This window comes from Sebastes umbrosus, chromosome 12 (assembly GCF_015220745.1).
Source record: "Sebastes umbrosus isolate fSebUmb1 chromosome 12, fSebUmb1.pri, whole genome shotgun sequence".
NCBI lineage: Eukaryota > Metazoa > Chordata > Actinopteri > Perciformes > Sebastidae > Sebastes > Sebastes umbrosus.
Window position 1 is genome coordinate 719434 of NC_051280.1, and position 18105 is coordinate 737538.

Genomic DNA, 18105 nt, shown 5'->3' on the forward strand with positions numbered 1-18105 from the left:
AATCTCAGTATCATTTGATAAATCATTTTTCTCTCTTCTTTGGAAAAAGATCCATCATTCAAATACTTCAACAGCAACACCTGCAGGGCAGGCAAGAAAGTGGTGGTTGGGCCAAGGGAGGACGGGGACATGCTATCCTCCCTTAGGGCAGGACATCTATCAACTCAGTGGATTTCATTTGTTTCATGTTTATCTGCGATTCGCCAAAACACGTCAAATGATGCTCCAAGGGAGGTCATCCTCCCTTAGCTTGTTACCAATCAACAACCAGCAGAATACATGATTGACATTGTGTTGGTCCAATGATGACGTCCAAATGTCGTCTTCAGTCTCTACCACTGTATGTACGTGATGAACTGGCAGTAAAGTATCAGACAGCTGCTAATTAGGAAAGAAATGATAACGTGTAAATTGTGAACTACTTTTAAACACATAACAAAATAGATCCTTTTTATTTCGGCCTGTTTATTGAGCTGTAGCTAGCTACTAGTGTTAGCTAACACAGCAGTTAGCTTGTTGTAGCAGCCCTGAAGGACCCGTGCAGCAGTCTGTCGCCCATACCGGGATCCGGTCCGGGAGTGCAGTGCGTCTGGCCGCTGCACGCCACCGTATCCTGCCTTGGGAGGAGGTTTTAGCGCAGAGGTAGCTTGTTGCAATGTTTGTAAGGAGGGGCAGAGTAGCTCTCTTCTCCCACCACCACATCACAGGATCTTCAGCCATGGGGGTGGGAGGCAGGTCTTTGCAGAGCCCGACCTCTAGGTCAACATGCTCGCTGACGGTGAGGGACAAGGTGTTCTATTGCATTGTGATTCGTCAACCTCAACTCCCTGTCCTCCTCTGAGAACTACTTTGCCAAAGCACTCCTTGTTTGAACAATGGAGGGTCTGTCTCCTTCATTTCTTCTCCTTCTCCTTCAGACTCCTCCTCCTGTTGCTGCTGCTCTGAGTCCGGCTCCTCTGGCTCTTCTGACAGCCCTGGTGTTGCTCCGGTCATATTGGCCTCAACAGCTGCCTTCCTCAGCCTGTCCCAGGTGGTGTTACTCACCGGCCTACCTTTAAATCTGGGGTCCATCGCAGTGGCCTCAAGCCTCCTCCACACTGGGAACGTCAGCAGCGCGTGGCGGCTGCGTTACCTGTTGTTTTTATTTCGGCGTCAGTGTTAACAGTTTAGAGCAACCACACTGCCCACGTGAGACGCACGTCTCAGCTGGATATCTTCTAGAGATTCGAGGTCGCGCCTATTTTTGATGCGTGCCGCGCGGGTCACAGCAACAACAGACAGTAAAAGTGATCTATTTACAGTATATTGACATGATACCAGCAAGATTACTACAGTTTCGATGTCTATCTGTAGAATATGTTACGGAGATGAAAGAAAGTAAAGACTTATTTTTAAATCAACACTTCCTGCTTTCATTTCAAAATAAAAGCCCACATGCATTTTTTCTGTGGACAGAATTCCTTCATTTGTTAACATGAGGCTTTTATTCTGAAATATGTGCAGGACAGTGTTGTAAAACAAGCAGTGACTTAAAGAGCTCCATGAATGAATATAGTACGGGGTTGTAATTGTGGATTATTACTATTATTTACAAATTACTACACGTTTCTTAACCTTTCTCTGTCTAAAACAAATATAAATGACATTTATAATGAAATGAAATGGCCATTAAAAGGCAAACTCTATGTAGAAAGAAAGGGCTGACAGCAGCAGCTGCAGCAACAGACACGCAGTTGAAACGCAGCTGGTGTGCAGCTGGTGTGAACACCTGACGCGTGAATCACGCAGCCGCCACGCAACGCATCCGCAGAGAATTCTCACTTATGAAAGTCCTCATCCTTCAGGCGGTCCAGGATGTCCTAGGTCATTGCCTTTTACAGTTGTGGGTTCAAGGCTGCTGCTTGGATGGCTAGATACTGCTCCATGAATCTCTCTATCATTAGATAGAGCGAGTTCCATCTCGTCTTGACATCAAGTCTTGGCGAGTGTTGTGAACGGCCTGAAACAACATAAATGTAATTACTGAACACTTGAATATTTAATTAAATTGTTATTTGGGAATTTCAAAAGAATACTGAAATAGGTTGAACTGGCTGCTTATCAAGGAGCTGCTGCTTTTCCTTCAAGACTGTTTTGGACATTGAGGAGCTTTTGAACCACACAACCACCACTCTGATTCGGACTGGCCGTGACCTTCTGTTCTTACTGCCCAGACTTGTGTAGTGCACTGTAACAGTTAGATAGTGGTCCTGACTGACTGGTCCACCCATTTGATGTGATGGTCAGCTTTGGCATGTCCTTCAGCTCAGTGATGACACTGGCCTTTTCTATACCATGCCAGGTAGGAATTAATGTGTCACTGAGGTAACTTCTGGAGGGAGGGGTATATTTGGGGTTGAGTTCCTTGCTCTTCTCCCTACAGTAAAATGTATATATTATATATCATTTTCATGTGTTGAATTGATTTCATTTAATGATTGTGTGTTGTATTGTGGAGTAATGAGACTAACATAAGACCATTTTATACTACGATATCCAAAAAAATGAACACAACTCAATATACAGTGTAGTGACAGACTGTTACCTGAAGCCCTCGTACTATGAGCTGGGTCACAGCTAGGTGACACTCATTCACCCTCTCTTCAGTCATCCTCCCACTAAGCTGCAGTAGTGAAGGAGCTTCGGGCTTGTCTTTGGCTTGGACCAGCGGTAGTAGAGGGAGGAGTGGGCTGATTCATTGTAGCTGTAACTTAAACAAAAACAGTTGGGTGTCCAGAGGATGTTCTGAGCGCTCTGAAACTACAACTGTGAATTTCTGAACAACAGTTCAGATGATGCTCTGATAATTTAAGGTACAATTTATGAATGCACCCATATTTAGGCTATAGCTAAACAATCAAGTTAAAATAAATATCAATAATATTTAAATATATATATATATATATATATAATCAATATTATCAGCAACTTTGGTTTGTTTTCCTGAAAAGTCGCAGGTTCCGGGTTGCAGTGTTTTGGGCTTGTTTCTAAAGTGTAGGCTAGTTGCTTATTTGGGCTCCTGTCTCTCCTCTATACTGGTCTAGTTTGTCCTGTTGCAGGATCCGTACACAACAGTCAGTCTGTTAGAGCAGTTCCACTACAATGTTTATTGCACATAACGTGTATTTCAGTTTAAACAGTAAAAATCGGTATGAAGCTCAGAAACATAGAATCAATGAATAATGATTCACAATGTGATTGGCACTCATGGAACATAATAATAATGTTGGAGATTATATGTAATTTTTTCTGAGTGAGCAGGATGGTGGTGCAGCTGCAGAAAAAAAAGTTATTTGCAAAAATGAAACGAAATACCAAATTGAAATAAAATATTCAAATTCTCTAAGTTTATAACAAGAAAAATGTAAAGTTACAAGCTAAAGATGGATGGGGAGAGTTGCTTCTTATGGGCTTGTTTCTATAGACCTGGTTGCTTGTTTCTCTCATGAGATCTGGCAACACTGGTTGCAAGAAACAGGAAGTTAGCTTGAGGAGTTGTAGCATTTATTCACCAACACACTGCTACAGCTACGTTCACAGCTAGAACGCCACCGACAACCCCACACTCACCGCCAACACGCACACGGTCTGTCGAACACTCACTAAAGTTACACCACGCTGACAGACCGTGTGTGTGTGACAACGGCGAGCACGAAGCCACCAGCAATGCTAGAGCTGCTAACGTAGCACAAACACACACACGGTCTGTCGGACACACGCTATCGTTATGCCGGGCAGACACACAGCTGACAACCTACTAAACTAAACTAAATGATTTGGTGGAGACTTTTACCGGGAAAGTGGCTGCATGTCCGCGACACTACACACAGCAGCGTGGCTGCTACAGTAACTCTCCTGGTGGTGAACTGAGGACAGTGAAAGCAGCACCGTGGCTGCTACAGTAACTCTCCTGGCGGTGAACTGAGGACAGTGAAAGCAGCACCGTGGCTGCTACAGTAACTCTCCTGACGGTGAACTGAGGACAGTGAAAGCAGCACCATGGCTGCTACAGTAACTCTCCTGACGGTGAACTGGAGACAGTGAACGCAGCACTGTGGCTGCTACAGTAACTCTCCTGACGGTGAACTGGAGACAGTGAACGCAGCAGCGTGGCTGCTACAGTAACTCTCCTGACGGTGAACTGGAGACAGTGAACGCAGCAGCGTGGCTGCTAAAGTAACTCTCCTGATGGTGAACTGGGGACAGTGAAAGCAGCACCGTGGCTGCTACAGTAACTCTCCTGACGGTGAACTGGAGACAGTGAACGCAGCAGCGTGGCTGCTAAAGTAACTCTCCTGATGGTGAACTGGGGACAGTGAATGCAGCACCGTGGCTGCTACAGTAACTCTCCTGACGGTGAACTAGAGACAGTGAACGCAGCAGCGTGGCTGCTAAAGTAACTCTCCTGATGGTGAACTGGGGACAGTGAACGCAGCAGCGTGGCTGCTACAGTAACTCTCCTGACGGTGAACTGGGGACAGTGAAGGCAGCATTGTGGCTGCTACAGTAACTCTCCTGACGGTGAACTGGGGACAGTGAACGCAGTAGCGTGGCTGCTAGAGTCACTCTCCTGACGGTGAACTGGGGACTCAGTTGTCTGTTGTGCTCATACACTGCAGCTGGTACAACGCTACATGCGACACATTAACGGTTAATAATCGGTTAACAAGGGTCGGATATCGGTTAAAAATTTTTTTCAAAATTAGCATCCCTAATTGGGACTAATCACAGAAATTGTGATTGAATACAATTTGGAATTAAAGCTGCGAGCAGCGATGAACGGGCCCTCGCACTTTCTCGCACGTCGTTGATGCGGCGTGCAATGACACCTCCCACAAGACTACGACAAAACGGTTCATGAGTTATGAAAGGGGGCGTGGCTAACATCTTTGGGCGGGGCTATGAATCTATATTGACATGAAAATGATCTCAGGACTGGACCACCATCATGTCTGAGAAATTTGGGGCAGATCGGACTATGTACAGTGGAGTTACAACTTCCTGTTTCATAGCAAATGGCTCAAATGGCCGCCAGGCCACGGTCAGGTCATTCGGTGAAAACTCACCATTTTAATATTTTTGTATCCTTAAGGTCTTATAATGGTCTTAAGATGGTCCTGACCAAATTTCATGTCAGTCTGATTAAATCTGTAGGAGGAGTTTGTTAAAGTACACCCCCTATAAAACGCTAAAAATGTGTTTTAGTGCGTCTCCACATGTTACATCTGTCTGCCAAATTTCAAACATGTAGGTGAAACCGGAGCGAGGGGCTCAATTTTTCGAACTTTCTAGGGGGCGCTAGAGAGGCATTTTGCAATACCCGAGCCCGACACCCCTAAAATATACAATTTTTCACCACGTCTGATAAGTGTTCCAAGTTGAACAACTTTTTGAGCATGGCAAAGGCCTCAAAAAGGCAATAGAATAATCCTTACAGTTTCAATAGGGCCTTCGCTGGCCCGGTGTTGTCGGTGCTCGGGCCCTAATTAACGTTTAATAGTGCTTAACTTCTTTTATAATGCATCACTTTGAGGGATGTTTTTGCCTCACACTGCCACTGCTATAAGAGTCTTTCTGTCATCACTTTAACTTTCATTCAGTGGCTGAGTATGATAACAAAAACTACATTTTAACTTGACAGTTCATTGTTTTTTATGACAAAATACTTATCCAGTGGGATCTAAGGGTACAGTATACAGTATGTATGTAACAGGGCCTCAACATTTTCACCTCATGGAGACGTTTCACAAGATGAATATTTCTTGTAATTGTTTGCTATTGAATTATTGAATCATTTCTCTCTCGTTGTATCTGCAGGCTTTCAAAGAGATGCTGTATGCTGCTCAGGACCAGGCCCCATCTATTGAAGGTATTAATTACACACACACATCAGGAAGGTCTGCTCCATTATTAGGTGGCTGATGACCTCTGAGCAACTAATAACAACAAGGAATGTGGAGCTGCTGTTGGGGTTGGAAACAGGAAGTTGAAATTGACAAACAAATGAGCAGAAACCCTATGAATGTGAAACCCAATTAGATGTGTGTCTTTAATGACTCAGGATCATACCAGTGTTTTTGCGGTAAATCGGCCCTGTAAATTCTATGTGCTTACAACTTACTGACAACCATTTCTCAGCTCATGCAAGTGGAGCTGTGATTTTTCAATGTGAGTCTTCTACCTCCCAGTTCATTTTAAAGCAAAATCAACTCGCAGAGCCATGAAACTTGCTTGTATTAAGGTTACTGTTTAGATCAGCCGTCATTGTTGTGGTATAGGTGGAAGCAGTGTAGGTGTGAATGTAACACCCTGTATAGTCCAGTTGGATTAGAGGTGAGGCTGTGCTGCCTTTTGTTTGATTTGCTCTGAGTTAGTCTTCTGAGTTATTCTCCTTGTATGTCTGTTATTTTGCCTCAGTTACACGTGTAATGGAGAGCACTGTAAACAAATATTCGCCTCTGGGAAGTCATGGTGTCTGCTGAGTCTGCCTACCTACCTACCGCCTCTCTTGACATTCGAGCTAGACTATTCTACAGTCATGTGCACAACAATTAGGCAACGAAAGTCGTAGATCTCAGGCTCTCCAACAATGCTCATTAAATATGTATAAAAAGAGAATCTAAGACATAAAATACTGTAAAATTAAAATATAGGGATAAAACATACAGTACATATATAAAATAATATAAATGAGTGCAGTAATTGTAAATGAATAAACTGAATGTAAACAGGAATGTATAGGTAAAGTGTATGTTATGTTATACTTTGCTGTAAAGATTGGCATGTGCAGTTCTTTACCTCCAGCTTTACCTCTCAATTACTTTTTATATGGGGCTACCTCATCCTGCATTACTGTTTAATTATGTGTCTTTGTAAAAAATACACGAACAACAGCCACAATATGACCAAAATGTAAGGCCTCAAAGAGTCTTAAAATGTCTTAAAAGCAGTTATTTTTCATCATGTAATGACAGGCCTCTTGTGCCCCTGCACTACACACTCTTACAGCATGACAACACAGCGTGACTGGCACAATATGTCTTTTCCTGGTATCTTTCCTTTCATCTTATTTTGACAAACGTTGGTAAATGAGTTTCACCACTACAGGGGCCTACTTTCAGTCACAAATGTGACGCAACAGAACATAAACTGAGCAAATCACGATCAGCCACAAAACAATGTAATTTGTAAAGTAGAGTTTTTACCAGAGCATCAAAAAAGACACAAGCCTACCACACATGCCAAACCCAAAACCAAACCCATGCATATACAGTAGCTCACACAACTTCTTACACAGGTCGCTTGCACTGCAGTTGGCTTCACTTGTAGATCTGCTAGCTGCTTATCGATCTGATGGCAGGTGTTTGGCTGTGTGTGTTATTAGTTTTCATGAGAGGGTCATCAGACTCTCTGAGACACTGGACACACACAAGACACAAAAACTTTTCCATGGCAACAGAAAGAATCAGACTAGTAGAAAATGAGTGAAATGCCAGATTGTTGGCCTACAGTAGTACCTGTCAGGTGTTGTGCAGTACTAGGACAGCACATTGAACAACATTCAAAATATTTAGCTGATCTGTGTGAATACTTCATTGATGATCTGTAATCACTGGAACATTGGTGGGATACTATTTGTGCTTCCCCATCACATCAGTTTGATCTGTTAGATGGTTGTTTTCTGTGGCTGGGTCTGTGAAGACTTTACATACAGTTAGGACAGCTGTGTAGTTGTGATCAGTGCCTGTGATGCAGCACAGTGGTAGTAGTTTTCTGTGTTGGTTACTCTTCTGCTGGTCTTCATCTAACCCATTCAATCCACAGTTTTATCACCAAGGTTTCAGCAAAGCTTTCATCAAGATTAAAGCCTCTGTTTGTAGAATTATTATTTTATTTTGTTTTACTTTTGGTGGCCACCAGTGATGGTATCAAAAAAGACACTGTGGCATTTTTAATAGCACCGTAAGCCATTAAAGTCCGGGTCGAGTAAAATCAGAGGTTTCTAAACACATTATACATGTTAGAAAATGATTGCTGAAAACATGTGAAAAGACTGAACTATATACTGTAGAACTGAATTGTGGAATTCGACTATAGACTGAAAATAAAGCTGGACGACACGTCAGAACAATCCCATGGGCTTTGTCGAGGCAACCTAGGGCGTTACTAACCTCCTGGTTGGCCTACAAAAATACCTCATCCCTGGAGCACTCTATTGGCAAAAATGGAATATTATATAAATATATATGATATCTTTTAGTGTATAATCACCTGAAAATAAGAGTCCTTGTGTTTTCATTTCCTTAGAATGAGCCGTTTATATCTAGATAGTAGTGGGTCCTCTTCACGGAGTCCGCCATGTTGCACCACCATGTTTCTACTAATGTCATCTCAATACCAAAATTGAGACTCCAATACTGAAACTATACCACTGCAAAAACCTAAAACATCAGGAAAATAATGGAATAATAGATGACAGAACATGGAACTTAAAAAAAATATATATATTAATTAAAAATGTTTAAATGTAAAAATGTATTCATTACAAAAATGAAATGGTATGCAGTAATCTGATGTCCCCTATACTTCAGTTCATGTGATTTCTTTTCATTTTATATTTGCATTTATTTTTGACAATGCACACATATTTACATTTCATCTGTATTCTTTTTTCTATTTTTCTTATAACTTTTCTATGTTTATATATATATTTTCATTATATTATGGAACAACTGTAAATTCCCCCAGGGATTAATAAAGTATTTCTGATTCTGATATCACTTATTAAACAGTGTTAACACGTTACAGAGATACATGGTCAAATTATACGTTAACACGTTACAGAGACACACGGTAAAATTATACGTTAACACGTTACAGAGACACACGGTAAAATTATACGTTAACATGTTACAGAGACACACGGTAAAATAATACTTTAACACGTTACAGAGACACACGGTAAAATAATACTTTAACACGTTACAGAGACACACGGTAAAATTATACGTTAACATGTTACAGAGACACACGGTAAAATAATACTTTAACACGTTACAGAGACACACGGTAAAATAATACTTTAACACGTTACAGAGACACACGGTAAAATAATACTTTAACACATTACAGAGACACCAGTTAAATAACACTTTAACACGTTACAGAGACACACGGTAAAATAATACTTTAACACGTTACAGAGACACACGGTAAAATAATACTTTAACACGTTACAGAGACACCAGTTAAATAACACTTTAACATGTTACAGAGACACACGGTAAAATAATACTTTAACACGTTACAGAGACACACGGTAAAATAATACTTTAACACGTTACAGAGACAAACGGTAAAATAACACTTTAACACGTTACAGAGACACACGGTAAAATAATACTTCAACACGTTACAGAGACACACGGTAAAATTATACGTTAACACGTTACAGAGACACATGGTAAAATAACACTTTAACACGTTACAGAGACAAACGGTAAAATAACATTTTAACACGTTACAGAGACACACGGTAAAATAATACTTCAATACGTTACAGAGACACACGGTAAAATTATACGTTAACACGTTACAGAGACACACGGTAAAATAATACTTTAACACGTTACAGAGACACCAGTTAAATAACACTTTAACACGTTACAGAGACACACGGTAAAATAATACTTTAACACGTTACAGAGACACATGGTAAAATAATACGTTAACACGTTACAGAGACACACGGTAAATTAACACTTTAACACGTTACAGAGACACATGGTAAATTAACACTTTAACACGTTACAGAGACACATGGTAAAATTATACGTTAACACGTTACAGAGACACACGGTAAAATAATACTTTAACACGTTACAGAGATACCAGTTAAATAACACTTTAACACGTTACAGAGACACACGGTAAAATAATACTTTAACACGTTACAGAGACACTAGTTAAATGACACTTTAACACGTTACAGAGACACACTGTAAAATAATACTTTAACACGTTACAGAGACACCAGTTAAATAACACTTTAACACGTTACAGAGACACCAGTTAAATAACACTTTAACACGTTACAGAGACACATGGTAAAATAACACTTTAACACGTTACAGAGACACATGGTAAAATAATACTTTAACACGTTACAGAGACAAACGGTAAAATAACACTTTAACACGTTACAGAGACACACGGTAAAATAATACTTCAACACGTTACAGAGACACACGGTAAAATTATACGTTAACACGTTACAGAGACACACGGTAAATTAACACTTTAACACGTTACAGAGACACATGGTAAAATAACACTTTAACACGTTACAGAGACACCAGTTAAATAACACTTTAACACGTTACAGAGACAAATGGTAAAATAATACTTTAACACGTTACAGAGACACCAGTTAAATAACACTTTAACACGTTACAGAGACACACTGTAAAATAATACTTTAACACGTTACAGAGACAAACGGTAAAATAATACTTTAACACGTTACAGAGACACACGGTAAAATAATACTTCAACACGTTACAGAGACACATGGTAAAATAATACTTCAACACGTTACAGAGACACACGGTAAAATTATACGTTAACACGTTACAGAGACACATGGTAAAATAACACTTTAACACGTTACAGAGACAAACGGTAAAATAACACTTTAACACGTTACAGAGACACACGGTAAAATAATACTTCAATACGTTACAGAGACACACGGTAAAATAATACGTTAACACGTTACAGAGACACACGGTAAAATAACACTTTAACACGTTACAGAGACACCAGTTAAATAACATTTTAACACGTTACAGACACACACGGTAAAATAATACTTCAATACGTTACAGAGACACACGGTAAAATTATACGTTAACACGTTACAGAGACACACGGTAAAATAATACTTTAACACGTTACAGAGACACCAGTTAAATAACACTTTAACACGTTACAGAGACACATGGTAAAATAACACTTTAACACGTTACAGAGACACATGGTAAAATAATACTTTAACACGTTACAGAGACAAACGGTAAAATAACACTTTAACACGTTACAGAGACACACGGTAAAATAATACGTTAACACGTTACAGAGACACACGGTAAAATAATACTTTAACACGTTACAGAGACACATGGTAAAATAATACTTTAACACGTTACAGAGACACCAGTTAAATAACACTTTAACACGTTACAGAGACACACTGTAAAATAATACTTTAACACGTTACAGAGACAAATGGTAAAATAATACTTTAACATGTTACAGAGACACACGGTAAAATAATACTTCAACACGTTACAGAGACACATGGTAAAATAATACTTCAACACGTTACAGAGACACACGGTAAAATTATACGTTAACACGCTACAGAGACACATGGTAAAATAACACTTTAACACGTTACAGAGACAAACGGTAAAATAACACTTTAACACGTTACAGAGACACACGGTAAAATAATACTTCAATACGTTACAGAGACACACGGTAAAATAATACGTTAACACGTTACAGAGACACACGGTAAAATAACACTTTAACACGTTACAGAGACACCAGTTAAATAACATTTTAACACGTTACAGAGACACACGGTAAAATAATACTTCAATACGTTACAGAGACACACGGTAAAATTATACGTTAACACGTTACAGAGACACACGGTAAAATAATACTTTAACACGTTACAGAGACACCAGTTAAATAACACTTTAACACGTTACAGAGACACATGGTAAAATAACACTTTAACACGTTACAGAGACACATGGTAAAATAATACTTTAACACGTTACAGAGACAAACGGTAAAATAACACTTTAACACGTTACAGAGACACACGGTAAAATAATACGTTAACACGTTACAGAGACACACGGTAAAATAATACTTTAACACGTTACAGAGACACATGGTAAAATAATACGTTAACATGTTACAGAGACACACGGTAAATTAACACTTTAACACGTTACAGAGACACATGGTAAATTAACACTTTAACACGTTACAGAGACACATGGTAAATTAACACTTTAACACGTTACAGAGACACATGGTAAAATAACACTTTAACACGTTACAGAGACACATGGTAAAATTATACGTTAACACGTTACAGAGACACACGGTAAAATAATACTTTAACACGTTACAGAGACACCAGTTAAATAACACTTTAACACGTTACAGAGACACACGGTAAAATAATACTTTAACACGTTACAGAGACACCAGTTAAATGACACTTTAACACGTTACAGAGACACACTGTAAAATAATACTTTAACACGTTACAGAGACACCAGTTAAATAACACTTTAACACGTTACAGAGACACCGGTTAAATAACACTTTAACACGTTACAGAGACACATGGTAAAATAATACTTTAACACGTTACAGAGACACCAGTTAAATAACACTTTAACACGTTACAGAGACACACGGTAAAATAATACTTTAACACGTTACAGAGACACTAGTTAAATGACACTTTAACACGTTACAGAGACACACTGTAAAATAATACTTTAACACGTTACAGAGACACCAGTTAAATAACACTTTAACACGTTACAGAGACACCAGTTAAATAATACTTTAACACGTTACAGAGACACATGGTAAAATAACACTTTAACACGTTACAGAGACGCATGGTAAAATAATACTTTAACACGTTACAGAGACAAACGGTAAAATAACACTTTAACACGTTACAGAGACACACGGTAAAATAATACTTCAACACGTTACAGAGACACACGGTAAAATTATACGTTAACACGTTACAGAGACACATGGTAAAATAATACTTTAACACGTTACAGAGACACATGGTAAAATAATACGTTAACACGTTACAGAGACACACGGTAAATTAACACTTTAACACGTTACAGAGACACATGGTAAATTAACACTTTAACATATTAGAGACATACGGTAAATTAACACTTTAACACGTTACAGAGACACCAGTTAAATAACACTTTAACACGTTACAGAGACACACGGTAAAATAATACTTTAACACGTTACAGAGACACCAGTTAAATAACACTTTAACACGTTACAGAGACACATGGTAAAATAACACTTTAACACGTTACAGAGACACATGGTAAAATAACACTTCAAGACGTTACAGAGACAAACGGTAAAATAATACTTTAACACGTTACAGAGACACACGGTAAAATAATACTTTAACACGTTACAGAGACACATGGTAAAATTCTACGTTAACACGTTACAGAGACACATGGTAAAATAACACTTCAAGACGTTACAGAGACAAACGGTAAAATAATACTTTAACATGTTACAGAGACACACTGTAAAATAATACTTTAACACGTTACAGAGACACATGATAAAATTCTACGTTAACACGTTACAGAGACACATGGTAAAATAACACTTTAACACGTTACAGAGACACATGGTAAAATAACACTTCAAGACGTTACAGAGACAAACGGTAAAATAATACTTTAACACGTTACAGAGACACATGGTAAAATAACACTTCAACACGTTACAGAGACAAACGGTAAAATAACACTTTAACACGTTACAGAGACACACGGTAAAATAATACTTTAACACGTTACAGAGACACACGGTAAAATTATACGTTAACACGTTACAGAGACACATGGTAAAATAACACTTTAACACGTTACAGAGACACACGGTAAATTAACACTTTAACATGTTACAGAGACACACGGTAAAATTCTACGTTAACACGTTACAGAGACACATGGTAAAATAACACTTTAACACGTTACAGAGACACACGGTAAAATTATACGTTAACACGTTACAGAGACACATGGTAAAATAACACTTTAACACGTTACAGAGACACATGGTAAAATTATACGTTAACACGTTACAGAGACACACGGTAAATTAATACTTTAACACGTTACAGAGACACATGGTAAAATAACACTTTAACACGTTACAGAGACACACGGTAAAATAATACTTTAACACGTTACAGAGACACCGGTAAAATAATACTTTAATACCTCTGGCTTCTTGTCATCATTTGTGGTTTTTAGTGAAATGTCTCAACGACTATTAAATTGATTACCATTAAATTAGGTAGAGGCATTCATCTTCCCTTCAGGATATATTTAAATAACTTTGATTATCCTCTGACGTTTCTTCTAACGCCATCATCAGATCAGATTTTTAGATTTGTCCACTACTTTAATTCATGACCAAACACCTGCAAACCTAATGACATTCTCATCAGCCACAGCTGTGCTTTGTTCTTGCTAATTAGTAAATAGTAGCATGGCTTTCAAGTAGTTTTCTAACAGTGAAATGGTGCGTTATGCACTACAGTTACAGTTTATGTATTTTATCCATGTTGTAGTGTTTGGTGAGATATATTCTTGGTATGGCTCATTGACTGACTAATTTGCAGCATGTTCAATGGGTCCGACACTATCCCTATGTATGGCTCTATGTTATTTACAGAAGTCTAGAGTCACATGTTGCCACCCACTGTGATTCACGGGTTGTTCCATTCTCATCTTCTGGCTAATGCATAAATCCACCCAGCGGTTTGTGCCATTGTCTTTACTTCACTTTATTTTAAGAATTTTTCTGTGACTTGTCATACGGCCGAAATACATGGAGCATGGACACGATGTGTCACATGGGTGGAGCAGGGTTTTTTACCTGCTACACAGAGTCCGTCTCTGGAGTGTGTGGTTGCGGGCCAGCCTTACTGGATCATGGATACACATTGATTTGATTGATTTATTTTAATGTGAAATGTAAAAACACCCACAAGGTTGTTCTTTGGCGTCACAGTGAGGTATTTATTTAAATCATTTTTAAACAGACGTACTCGTTTTTTACTCCGTTCTAAGTAGTTTCTCCGTGTTGCAGAGCCGCGTAGAGAAAACAAAATAGACCAGGTGCGTAAAAATAGAGATGAGCAGCGCCAGTAGGCGGTTTGAGAACGGGGATACCATCACCCTTGTTAGCAAAATGACCAAAATGAATCCCCTTTGTTAGCCTGCCATACCTGCCACCCCCGCATTGACAACAGGTTAAAAAGATAAGGATAGAAGCTAAAGCTACAGATCCCTGTGTAACAGTGAACCACCATCTCCTGGTGATCCAGACAGAAGACGATGAAATGAAGGAACAACACTGTTCCTGTAAAGCCGGTAGGTCTTTATTCATTGTTACAATCATTACAAGGCAAAAGCAGCATATGTATACATTCGGTATACCTTCAGTAGCTAGCGTAGCATAGTGCTAACACCCGTTAATGATATGCTAAAGTACTCTGCTAATGTTAGCTCCAGAGGTTTTTAATTAGAGACGTAACACTTTAGAAAGGTTTATCTCCTTCCAACCTCTCCGGGTATCACTATTAGACAACATTTAACCATGACTAGCTCCAAATCCACTAAACCAGCCTGAAAATGAAGAAGATCTGAAACGACTGCATGAGAGTCTACGGAGCAGAGACATAAAGTTGTCGGACCCTGGTCAGAGCTTGCCATTGCTACGCTATGATTGACTTAGCGAAGGGTCAATTATGACTACGGTAGCAGCGGAGTTGGTCATTGGACGGTGGAGCCTCTGACGTATTGGCTATTCGTTGAGTGTAAAATGGATTAAAAAATATTCCAAAAATAAATCTCATCAATAACATCGTTATTGTGGAAGATTTTATTGTGAAAATGTTCTAAATTGTTTTATCGCCCAGCCCTAGATCTAGCCCTAGGGGGGAACATCTATGTGAAGAATATAGGAAATGCAATGTGTTCATCACCGTTATACAGCCGTGGTTACACACACCCTCAAGCAGGTAGCCCTGTTGTAATGGAGATGTAAATCCCTGCTGTGCTGGGCTGATGCTCCGAGTCATGTATGGAAAAACCCTACAAGACACTGGAACTTGGCTTGTGTCTTGAGGAGTTGTAGCGTATTCAACGACAGCCTGAACTGTACACACACACTGCACTGCTACGCTCACAGCTAGTTACGGCAGACTTCATCTCACCGTCACACACACACACACACACACACACACACACACTCCCTTGCTCTGTCTGTTTCTCTCTCTCCTGACTGCAAACACCAACACTCGTTAAAGTTAAACACACAACCTACGCAGGTTATTCATTAAAGGAGTCTGCTACTTTTTAGCTTAAAAACATCTTAAAAATACATAACTCCCCGATGCTTTGGCCTGGTGGGGAGTCACCGCCAGGTTTGCAATACACAGGCGGAAACCCTGCGGCTTGTTAGGCACTTCAGCCACAGCACCTCTGTATGCGAGGCACTAATCTTTTCAGTTAACGGTTAATGAGGGTCAGCTATTGGTCAGAAAACATATTCAAAATTTGCATCCCTATATATATGTATATATATGTATATATATATATATATATATATATAACACATATATATATATATATGTGTTATAAATATATACAATATATATATACTGTATATATATATTTAAATATATAACTATATATATATACTGTATATATATATTATACTGTGTATATATATATATATATATATATATGTATATATAACATATATATATAACATGAGTATCAGTATCACAATATTTTGTTGTGCAAAACTGCATTGATTCTCCAAAACATTGTATTGATTTGTAATTAACCTGTGAAAAATCAGACTGCCCGCCGTCGGGGCCGGCCGCTATTCAGTCTTTTGGAAGTTGTAGCGGGCTCGTTTTTAGAGCTAGAGTGAAGGTACTGGCATCATATGAAACTGTAAAGAACCTTATGAAATCATTGATAAATTGATAAATAATGCTACAAAGTTACGCAAAATTTTGGTGAGGAAAAACTGGTATGGCAATTTTCACAAGGGTCCCTTGGACCACATACCTCAAGATACAGTATGTGAATGAAAATGGGTTCTCTGGGTTCTCTCGAGTCTTCCCTTTACAGACATGCCCACTTTATGATAATCACATGCAGTTTGAGGCAAAAAACCATGCCGTTTTTGCATGCAGTATAAATTTTTTTATTTTTGCTTATTTCAAAATGGTGTATTGCTGGTGTGTTCTTTATACTATGACAGCTTTCCTAAAATTAAATTTAAAAAATCGCAATATATCACCTTCTATCCAATCGTTACCCCAGTATCAAGATACGTATCGTATCCCCAGATTCTTGCCAATACACAGCCCTAGCAGCGAGAGTGACATAACATAAAAAACAAAACAAAAAGGTGCAACACTTCTAAATCATCAAAACCATACACAATCAATGTGTTTTTTGAATACATTATTTACAAGAGCACAAAGTTCTTCATAGAGTTTGCATCATAAAGAAAAAGGTGTGTTCAAAGCATTGAAAATTTAAATTTAAAAAATCCAGCAGCTACTTGTCTTTCCAAAGCAATGGCCTCATTATCCACAGACTTCACGGTGAACGGTAATAACTGGAACTACTTTCCACAGAAGAAATAGTTCCTGATAAAATGTTGACAATATGGTCTATGTGTTATCCACAGTAATTGAAACACTGGAAAGAGAGGTTGACAGAGAAAGAAAGTCATTTTTTAATGCTCTGAACATCATAAGTGTACGTTAATTTTATTGAAGTGGATGCATAAATCTCCGAGAAAGAAATCTCAAAACCTGGACCAATGCAAAGAAATCTATCTGCATGACTAGATACCACTAGATAAGAGAACAATATGTTTGATTCTTTTGTAACTTGGGTAAAGCAACCTTTAAATGAAATGTCATGCTGTTCTCTCCCTCTAACTGCTGAACAGTTCAAGTGCCTTTGAGCAAGACACAGAGCCCTGTTGGCTGTTTACTGGCTGCCTTCCAGCTGTGAATGTGTATAACTGTGTGAGAGTAAAGCAGGGTGTTGCTGAAAAATGGAGCTAAAAAACATCAATTGCCAAATGGAAAGTATAGCCTATTACCGAGAGACAGACATGTCATAATGATAATAATGATAATAATCA

General features: G+C 38.8%; 1 protein-coding gene across 1 annotated transcript in view; it reads left to right on the forward strand.

Annotated features, from left to right (window-relative positions):
* LOC119498126 (xenotropic and polytropic retrovirus receptor 1 homolog) overlaps positions 1–18105 on the forward strand; it is a 67395-nt gene that overhangs the window by 28007 nt on the left and 21283 nt on the right. The window contains exon 2 of the mRNA XM_037786651.1: positions 5857–5908. Within this exon, the coding sequence (XP_037642579.1) occupies positions 5857–5908 (52 nt within the window). The remainder of the gene's footprint in view (positions 1–5856; positions 5909–18105) is intronic.